General features: G+C 25.2%; 3 protein-coding genes across 5 annotated transcripts; 1 reads left to right on the top strand and 2 right to left on the bottom strand.

The window, feature by feature from the left end:
• Window positions 1-1,251: 1,251 nt before the first annotated feature.
• On the bottom strand, window positions 1,252-5,497 carry LOC126903251 (DNA replication licensing factor MCM3). 3 transcript variants are annotated; one of them, XM_050681344.1, is made up of 2 exons: window positions 4,000-4,018; window positions 1,252-3,885 (listed from the first exon to the last, which is right to left on the bottom strand). In XM_050681344.1, the coding sequence occupies exon 2, from the start codon at window positions 3,875-3,877 to the stop codon at window positions 1,481-1,483; it is 2,397 nt and encodes a 798-aa protein (XP_050537301.1). In that variant the 5' UTR covers window positions 3,878-3,885; window positions 4,000-4,018; the 3' UTR covers window positions 1,252-1,480. The 3 variants fall into 3 exon arrangements, with proteins under 3 accessions (XP_050537301.1, XP_050537299.1, XP_050537300.1); XM_050681342.1 differs by lacking the exon at window positions 4,000-4,018 and adding an exon at window positions 5,261-5,497 and having other exon boundaries at window positions 1,253-3,885; XM_050681343.1 differs by lacking the exon at window positions 4,000-4,018 and adding an exon at window positions 5,274-5,497 and having other exon boundaries at window positions 1,253-3,885.
• Window positions 5,498-5,721: 224 nt separating this feature from the next.
• On the top strand, window positions 5,722-7,554 carry LOC126903268 (formylglycine-generating enzyme). Its single transcript, XM_050681368.1, has 4 exons — window positions 5,722-6,401; window positions 6,458-6,629; window positions 6,689-6,872; window positions 7,339-7,554. Exons 1-4 carry the CDS (start codon window positions 5,924-5,926, stop codon window positions 7,492-7,494), a joined length of 990 nt encoding a protein of 329 aa, XP_050537325.1. The 5' UTR covers window positions 5,722-5,923; the 3' UTR covers window positions 7,495-7,554.
• On the bottom strand, window positions 7,092-10,686 carry LOC126903266 (28S ribosomal protein S22, mitochondrial). Its single transcript, XM_050681365.1, has 7 exons — window positions 10,280-10,686; window positions 9,220-9,386; window positions 8,985-9,149; window positions 8,770-8,913; window positions 8,457-8,686; window positions 7,845-7,944; window positions 7,092-7,719 (listed from the first exon to the last, which is right to left on the bottom strand). The coding sequence occupies exons 1-7, from the start codon at window positions 10,392-10,394 to the stop codon at window positions 7,618-7,620; spliced, it is 1,023 nt and encodes a 340-aa protein (XP_050537322.1). The 5' UTR covers window positions 10,395-10,686; the 3' UTR covers window positions 7,092-7,617.
• Between the last annotated feature and the right edge of the window lie 37 nt (window positions 10,687-10,723).

Below are 10,723 nucleotides of genomic sequence, written 5' to 3'. Positions count from 1 at the left end.
TAAAAAAATATTATTTTTGATACCCTTCATTTAAAATTTTTAAATACTCCCCTGACCTTATTAAAATTTAAACTTTTACAACAATTGCATTTAACAGGTTACTGTCTAAAATCACGTATCTTAAAAAATAAAAATTTTAAAAGCTTATGTAAAAAAGAAACAAGAAATACGAACTTTTACAAAAGACAATATAAAACTCTTAAGTAACTAACTTTATTAGTAATAATTTATAACTAATGCTATATATAATTATAAAGTTTACTTAGTTAAACTAACAACATTTGTATTATAACAACAAGGGTAGTTTAACCTTTGCTCATAGTTATAAAAATATTAGTGATATTCAATAATGTTTTTAAAATCATGTGTTTTCACTTATATTCCTGGTAAAACTTCTAAAACGTTTATAGTCTAAAAACGCTAACTAATAAAAAGGAATTTTTAATTATATTACGCTGACAAAGTCAAAAGGTAATTAATTTTTTTTTTAATAGGGCTTATTTCTATATTTAAGAACTTTCCCAGTCTTATTTATATTGACTAATTATATATTGATTAGTAATATATGTAGACAACATGATTAAAAAATTTGGAACATCGATACTTTTTGTACATCTCTAGTGCAAATATGCCTCAAAATGGATATCATAAACTTAACAAACTAAAAATCGTCTGACCATTAGCAGCTTTTTATAACAATTACTAGTTTTTATATACACTACCAGATATTTTAAGAGGAGAATGAAGTGGTCTAAAATTTAAATAATAATTTTTTACTTAAACTAGGATATATGAACAAAAAATAAAAAAATTCGTCTCTTTCATAAATACGAGTCTGTCAAACACAGAATTTTTAATTTAAATTATTTACTAAACTTTTTGGTTTAAATTGTTCCTTATGTTTTTAAAATTTATTGTTAGTTTGATACCAATATACTAGACAATTCATCTGGTACATACTAAAAAGATTTAAGTACATTATAGAAATTCTCATAAGAAATCCCACCTGAGACCACATAATAATTGATGTAGCCTGATAATTGTTTTGAATATTGTAAAAATGTAGTCTAATGAAAACACATCAGCAATTTGTATGCTTATTGACTTCACTACACTCATACACATTAACATTGTAATTTACAATTTCAAGAAAAAAAGCTCATAAGAAAATTTGTCAATATTATTTACTTTTATTATTATATAAAAAAAAATTATTAAGTTAAGGCTTACAATAAATAATTTATCAAAAAGTTAAACTAACATGATGTTTTTACAGAATAATAATATTTCTATTTCAGTATCATACATATTCATTTTTAATAAAAAATAACTATTGTAAAATAAAAATAAGATTAAAAATAAAATATATATTAATCGAACTAAGTCTCAGTTATTAAATTAGACTATGTTCTTCTTTAAATAGATATTGTATAATTATTAAATTTGAAAAAATTCACAAACATGTGATTGAAAATATGAGTTATATTAAAAATATAATTCCATCAGAGAACATAATAAAGTTAGCATCCATCATTTTGTAAATAGCTGCATAAGCTTCATTTTCACTGAAAGAATTAGTTATATGTTCTTCATTGATCAAACTAAACATGCGGGTAAAACTTAAAGACTGAACTCTGAGCTTTTGGAATACATTACTCAATGAAGTTTTGAATATTTTGTATCTATCAGGAGAAATTGATGTTTGTTGAATAGGCGGAGGTTGGTTAGTATTTTGTGAATCATCAGTTTCAACTTCCATAACATCATGTTCGTTTTCAATTTCCTCATCATCAAATGCAAAAGGATCTTCATTATTTTTTCTGGGCTTTCTTTTTGGTGGTTTATTGGGGGATTCCTCATGTTCACCATCTGATTCTTCATCACTATGCTGCCTTTTTCTTTTAGGTTTTTCTAATACTTTTTTGAAGTATGCAAATTGGACAAGTTCAATAGCTGCTTGAGCATCTTGTTGTTCAACATTTTTAGATAAGCGAGCTTTAGCATGGGCTGTTGCCAACCGAATTAATGTTTCTAATGTTCTAACTGTTACAGGTTGGGTTCTTGCTGTATCAGATTCAACAGCTTCTTGAGAACGAAGCCTTGAATATTCTTCAGAAATAACATCAGAAGCTTCTTCTGTTAGAACAGGTTTCACACATTTTGCAATATGAATATATTTTTTCATAAATTGACTACTTAAAATTTGTTCAGATTTGCTACGAGGTCCATGTAACAAAGGTTCATATTTCTCAAACATACGCGTTTTAGATGGATCATTTTCATCAATTTCCAAATTCCTTGTACTTAAAATATCAACACCAGATCCCATTGGTAAGGCTTCTCCATCCTGTTCTTTAGGATCTCTATATCTATGAATTCGTACAACATGCTCAGATATTAACCTATCATTTTCACTATCAGGTGAGTCCAACATAACGAACAATAAATCAAAACGAGATAATAATGAATCTTGTAGACCAATATTTTCCATAGGAGTTTTGTATTGATCGTAACGACCATAAACAGGATTAGCTGCAGCCAATACTGAACATCTTGCATTTAACCTAGCATGAATACCAGCTTTAGAAATTGAAACCCTACCTTGTTCCATCACTTCATGAATAGCAGTTCGATCCATATCTGACATTTTATCAAATTCATCAATACAAACCACTCCACGATCAGCTAAAACCATAGCACCTGCTTCCAATCTCCTATCACCAGTTTCTTGATCAGTAGTAACTGCAGCAGTTAATCCTACACCTGAACTTCCTCTACCTGTTGTTGCTACAGCTCTAGGGGCAGCACATAACACATATCTTAACAGTTGCGATTTAGCAACACTTGGATCACCAATAAGTAAAAGATTAATATCACCCCGTAAACGAGTACCATTAGGCAAAACTTTTTCAATTCCTCCAAGTAAGAGACATAAAATAGCTTTTTTAATAAAATTATGACCATGAATTGAAGGTGCTAAAGAGCGGGCCAATAAATTAAAAATATCACCTTTCTTTCTAGATAACTTTCTACAATTAAACACATCTTCTCTGCTTATAGAATATGTAGAATCTTTACTTAGTTGTGAAATATTATTAGCTATAAGGATAGTTCTAAAATTTCCCGACGTATAACTTCCTTGCTTTGCTGGTAAGCAACGATAACTACCAACAATTTGAACACGATCACCAGGTTTACAACAATCAACAAGATCATTATCGCATATAATATCAACATAACGTGGCAATTGTCCAGCAGGTGCTTTTTCAGGCATTTCTTGGATAGTAACAGTCTGATGGTCTTTGTAAACAGATAAACCATACTCAGTCTCTAAAGGATTACCATCTTCATCTTTGGTAGGATATACTGCATTAGATGGGAAAGCTGCAGTAGAAGTCATATCTGTATAACGACGTTCAATGGTTTTTTTAGTAACTGGGCAAAAATGAACACTCCTTACAATTTTTGGTCGGACAAGAGAACATTTTGTGACAATACCTTCTAAACATACCAAATTACCTAAAAACTTACTACTTAATGTTCTAGGGGTAACATGGCGGCTTCCAAAACTACCTTCAAATGCAACAAAAAATTCATCATATTGGTTAGCAAAGGTAGAATCAATATTAGCAATGTATTCTTTAAGTGCACGTTCAAACGCAAATTGTTCTTCAAATGTATTAGTCAACAAAGCTTGAGTTCTATCTGGATTTTTTTTACGCAAATCATTTATGTCAATCAGTAATCTTTGAGATTTCTCATCAATCATAGTTTTTACTTTTTTATGATAAACATTTTGATCTTCTTCGTCATCTAAGAAACTCAAATACTCCTTTTGAATACTTCTTATTTTTTGTTCTATATCTTCATCCATCATATTAAATTCTATAGAAGAAAATTTGCTTAATTAGTTTTTATAAGAAAAAAAACGATAAAAATTTTTAATAATCATAGTATAATTAAAAAAAAAAAAAAAACACATCATAGTAAAATTAATACCTTCTCAGCTTTGCATCGAAGCTAAAAGGTAAATAGAAAGCTTTTTCTCCAACATTATTTAATGATAGATATTAAATTGTGGTAGGCTATGATTGAGCAAAGAAATATGAACACTAACATTTTACATATTAAAATTATGAAATACAAAAAAAATAGATAGGATTCAACCACACAATTGTTTAGTATTTTAGATATGTTAATAAAGGTGACCTGCTGACTATGTCTCTTGCAATATCATAAAGAATATAATATAAAATGTAATTTTTATTCTTTTTGGAAGTTATACACAATAAAATTACACACAAAAGTATCTTTAGGGTTTTAATGGAAACATATATGTTATGCATAAAATTTTTTTGAATAACTACAATGCAATTTTTACACAATATCTTCATAATCTCCAATCAAAAACTTACATAAATAATTTCAGTTATATTAAACCTATTATATCTTTTAAGACAATAAAATTATTAATAAATTTAAATAATTTCAATTGAAAATAAAATTTTTAGGTGTATTTTTTTTGTTATATTCCAATATAAACCTAATATTCTATCAGTTGAATGACTTAGAAAGAAATTTCACTTCATTTGCACATACTCATAACACAGACTACTTTTTTTTCATTAGAAAACTCAATTCTTCAAACTAACATAAACATTAAAAAAATTATATTTTATTTATGTTAATATTATGTATAAAAGAAGTAATACAGACTTTCTTTGAAAATAGATGTTGTTTTGTATATATAAGATTTATGAATATATTAATGGGATAATTTGCAAGCAATTTTATGAAATGATGGGCAGTTCAAAAATTTTCTCCAGCCAATTATAATGTGAAATAACACACCTAGGTTCTATTAAAAAAAACTAATGATAAAATTTAAAGAAAAGGGAACAAAGAATAAGGTTATATTTTTCTGATAATTTAAATGTGTATTAAATTAATAAATTTTGATAAAATTATATTTAATCTTATTCTTTCAAAAAAATTGAGTTTTGTTAGGGAACTACACTGTATATCATAAGTTTAATTTTAAAAAAATGCAGTATTTACAAATTAACAAAAAATTGTTCAGTTCAAATTTATAGGATATTACAATTATAGAAGTTAATCACAATTTTCTTTCAATTAGATCAAAAAGTTGACAAATTTGTAAAATAGAAGTTTTTAGCAATCATAAAAAAACAATTAATTAATAACTATACTGTATATACAATTAAATCGTATACTTATGTAATAAATTTATGAACTTAACTGAAAAATATCACCTGAACGAAGTTTATATAAATCTTTAACAGACGGAACAGTTAATGTTCAATAATTGAGATTGTACTATTATTAATGTACAATGATAACAGTTTATATTTTTATTGTGTCTAATAATATTTAAGCAAACTCAGATATTTAATAATTGATTGTAAAGAGCAATATCACAACTTATAATATTTACTAGAGTCCAGAACAATAGCTTTTCAATTGAAAAAACAATCAATAATGCCTGCATTTACCGCCAAAAAGTTGAATAAAACATTATTTTTTTTTAGGTTACTCCATAGATAAGTCTGGATTAAAGAATGTGAAGTACAATATTCATGAAATAATAAACAAATTATTTTAAAAATATACTAAATAATCTCTTCCAGAACATTTTATGATATCAGCTTTGATTAGAACAGATTACTGTATATAGTTAGATTAATAGAGTGATACCAAAAATTAAACCCATCAGTAATTAAATGAATGAATCTGACAGTTTTCTTTTGGTAATTTTAAAAATACATGAAGTTATACTTATTTTCCAAAATGAATTATATTAATTGTAATACAATTTTTAATAGCATGAAATATCACTTGTAAATTATTTATTTTTATGAATATTAATTACTTGTTGAAATATCAGTAATTATATAAATTAATTATGGAATTAAATTTGTTTTTTGTTCTTATTTCAATAAATATTAGCTATATAGTAGCTGACTGTAGTTGCCGTAATGATAGAGACAAAACAACTGTAGATATGGAATTGTGTAGTATAGATGAAAAAATCACCAATATTTCTATGAAATCGATGGCATACATTACAGGTGGTAATTTTACCATAGGAACTTCAGATCCAATTATTTTAGCTGATGGAGAATCTCCCACACGTACAATTTATCTTGATGATTACCTTATTGATAAATTTGAAGTTAGTAATTTAGATTTTAAACTTTTTATTGATTCTACTGGTTATAAAACTGAAGCAGAAAAATTTGGTGATTCATTCGTATTTCGACTGTTTGTAAGTGAAAATGTTTTAAAGAATGTTGCTCAATCTGTGAAAGATGCTCCATGGTGGGTTCCAATTAAAGGTGCTAATTGGTTACATCCCGAAGGATTGGATTCTGATATTAATGGTGATTCTTTTTAATGTTCTGTTATATAATATTTTATAAGTAATTTATAAAACTAGAAAGAAAACAGCACCCTGTGGTCCATGTTAGCTGGAATGATGCTGTAGCATTTTGTAAATGGAGAGGTAAAAGATTACCAACAGAAGCAGAATGGGAAGTAGCTTGTAGGGGTAATCTTAAAAATAGATTGTTCCCATGGGGAAATAAATTACTTCCCAAAAACAAACACAGGTAGATATCAATGTATCCATTTTTTTTTATAAAATTATTGAAAAAACTGTATGTTTAAGAGCAAACATATGGCAAGGAGATTTCCCTATTAAGAATACTGTTGAAGATGGGTGGGCTACTACAGCACCAGTGAATGAATTCATACCAAATGGCTATGGCTTATATAACATGATTGGGAATGTATGGGAATGGACTTCTGACTTTTGGAATACTCACCATATTCAAAAGTTTACTAAAAATCCAGTAACATTGAACATATTGTTTTTAATTGATCACTTCAATTCTTTAAATAATAAAAAAAACTTAATTTAGACTGAAAAATAGTTGATTTAACTATACTTAATTAAGTACAGTTAATGACACTGAGACAATTAAGGATAACTGGTTTAGGAGTATATTATTGAGTTTTACATGAAAATTAAAAGATGATAAGGGCTTCAAATTGATTTACCAGGCCAAAAATTTATGTTGTTAATATTTACTATTACTTTATTAAAGTAGAAACATACTTGTTCAGTAATTTGGCACAACGTATTAATATATTTTTATTACATTAAACTTAGGCTTAAATGCTAAAGTAAATGTATTTTAAATATTTTTTAAATTAATCTTTTAAGGGATAGGAGCGTTTCAAAATTATATATAACATATTATGTTATCTATTATTTCTTAGGAAATTGATACTTATACACTATACACATAATTTTAGAAAGGTCCTCATAATGGAAAAGAAAAAATAAAGAAAGGAGGCTCATACTTATGCCACAAAGACCACTGCTATCGATACAGATGTGCTGCACGAAGTCAAAATACTGCAGATAGTTCAGCATCAAATTTAGGATTTAGATGTGCTCAAAATGTTTGATAAAAAATATTTTCATATTAAAATTTTACATTGTGATATTAAATATATATGTACATATAATCTATTTTATAATATACTATTATAAGAATTATCTTATAAAAATATAATATTATGAAAAAATAATTAATTAACAACTTCATGTTCTGCATTACTGTAAATACTAATACAATTATTGAAAGCAGCTTCAACACAAGTTTTATCTTGACAATGATTATTTATAAAATCCTAAAATAAAATAAAAATAAATAATTTATTAAAAATATCATTTTTTAAATTTTAATTGTAGTTTGATAAGATTAAAAAATAAATACCAAAAATAGGTATTTTTTCAAAAAATTTTCAAAGCTTACCTTGATGAAATCTAATTGTTTTTCTTTGGCTATTATTTCACTTTCTACTGTTTTATTAATTTTTGAGTATAATTTAATAAAGTTGATGGCATCATCTAATCTAATAAATAAATTATTTTGAATATTATAACATGTGATATATTTTAAATATAAATAAATTATTACAAAAAAGAAAGACTATTCAATTTTAATAATGTCCCAAGTCAAATTTTTTTTGAGATAAGTCTCATATTTTTCAATCTGATATGTTGATATTAAAATACTAATATTTTAATAAAGTTATAGGAGATACTTAACACTTATTTCAATTAAATCCATAAGGAAAACAATTTTTTTGAGGACTAATTTTCATTAATTCTCTCCATTATAATAATTATTTAAAAAAAACAAATGTTTTCTTAATTTTGTTTAAGATGTTGTATTTAGAAATTTTAAATGGAATCCTAATAGTTTTTAGAACACAGAGTTGTAAGGAAATGTATCACTATTACCTTCACTACTATGAGTTTAGGTACATGGGGAGTCTGAACCTTATGAATCCCTTGTAATTATGCTTTCTTCAAAGTAACAAAACTTTAACATTTAACTTATTGATATTATAATATGGTTTACCTATCTGTTTCAAAACAATATATTAAGAAGTTATCAGTTTTTTTATTGAGTGCTAAATAAAATAATAGAGGTCCTATATGTCTGGTTGATTCTAGAACAGAATATTTTTTTTTCAAATCAATATGTTTGTAAGTAGTAAAAACCACATTATGATAATTTAGGTCATCAGGTTCATATTGACAACAGGCTCTATCAAGTATGAATTCATAATCTCCATTTTCAAGTAAAGGCTAAAACAAAATTTGATTAAATTTACTATGATAAAATACTATTATAAGATTTATTTTTAACTAATTTGATTTTTCAATATTACCAATAAATTTTCATCTTTAAACATTACTGGATGTTTAAGCTCTTTTCCAGCTTGTGGAAAATATATTTGATTAGCTGTATGGCGCTCATTTGCATTGGCTTTCCGTAAGGTTCCATCAGGCTCTCGAACTACTATAATACGACTCTAAACAGAAATGTATCAATGATTATTAAAACAATTTCAATATTAATAACTAAATTTATGAAAAAAATTACTTTATCAGATACTCCAAATGTAATATCAGTAAATAAGTATTTAGAATTGTCAAAACCAACTATATCTTTATCAATATTTAAAACTTCTCCTAAATCTTTCCTCAATGGTACAATTGGAGGCATTTGTAATTTTTTTTTTGCTTTTTCTTTAATTTCAGCTTGTAACTAACAAATTTAAAATTAAACTAATCAAAATATATTTTAAATTATTATAAATTAATAAGCAAATATATACTTTATTAATTTCAGAAGTTGTCATAAATTTGTACATTGGAATAGAAGGATTCTGCCCAGTTAGTCTTTTTCTGAATGCTTTTTGTACATCAACATGAGTAAGATCAACTAAGATTTCTTGTATGGGCCCAGAAAAAAACATTTTGCTTATATCATTAGTAATATTTCCTAAAATAAAATAGTGTAAATAAAAACATGACAAACGAATAAAACATAACCATAAGATAAGAAACTAAAAGTTATTAGACTCTTTAAAAATTTTCTATGCTTAGGATATAAAATGACAATAACTTAAAATAGTTCAATTTTATTCAAGCTAATTTCAAATATTTTATGCTATATTATGTAGAGCCCTGTGGTGGAAGGGAAAATTTTAAAATGATATACATAACTTTCAATTATTTACAATTAAAACTTAAAATGATTTTTAAATAAATTTTAAGATTATGCAATTATTATAATAGAACAACAGCATCAGTAATTTGAACACTAACCAGTTTTTGCTAATCATACATAATTGTCATAGACAATCAATTAGGTATTTTTTTTTTTCCTATAAGTTATTAAAAACACTGAAGTTAACTTTTCAAATCTTAAAAATGTTTATAATTTTTCAAACATAAAAATTTATTATTAATAGTAGTATGATAATATCACCAGTAAAATGATCACCAATGAGTTAAAAAAAAAAACATTTTCTAATCTGATTTTAATAAGTTGAAGATAGTAGTTTTTACAACAAGGAAAATACATCAATTACAATTTTGATACATAATCATTAACTGTTTATTCACTGTAAAATTCAAAGTTTAAAGATATTATTATATAGTTATTCAAAATTTTTGTATTAATTAATTATAAATAATTTTATATTATAATTATACAAAATTGTCCAGAAAACAAATATTTATTAACTTTATGAGTGTGACCTTAAAGTATTATTTAATAAAGCACTTTAAATGACGAAAAATTTTTAACTGTTTATTTGCTGGTGAAGTTACTATAAGATTCAAACAATCTGTAATAATTTGTTAAAAAATAAAAATAATGATCATACTTACGGTCACACATTTGAATGGTTGAACTTGAATAATGTGCTACATTTAATCCATTTTTAAAACTAATAAACATCTTGTGAAACTGAGAGCTTGTAGTAAATATACGTCTTGATGTCATGATTAGTATAGCTTAAAATTAATAGCTCGCAAAATTCAAATAATTAAAAAAAATAGTTGAAATTATGAGAGAAAATTTAAAAAAAATTGAAATACTATAAGATTAAAAAAAATGATTTGGGTCATTTATTAGACACTAAAAAAATATATAATAGTGTAATTAATAAATATATTATTAAAACGATAGTAATAATTGTTCAATAGTAACTATTTTAAAAATTACTATAAATTACAGTTTTTGTATGTCTTTCCAATTACACCAAATTTATAAAATAGAATTTGTCTCATGTCTGAATTAGCCTTTATCATGTATCAAAAATAACCATATTG

This window comes from Daktulosphaira vitifoliae, unplaced genomic scaffold (assembly GCF_025091365.1).
Source record: "Daktulosphaira vitifoliae isolate Bord-2020 unplaced genomic scaffold, ASM2509136v1 Scaffold_3, whole genome shotgun sequence".
NCBI lineage: Eukaryota > Metazoa > Arthropoda > Insecta > Hemiptera > Phylloxeridae > Daktulosphaira > Daktulosphaira vitifoliae.
The sequence above is the reverse complement of the archived record's forward strand: the minus strand, read 5'-3'. Positions and strand labels throughout refer to the sequence as shown.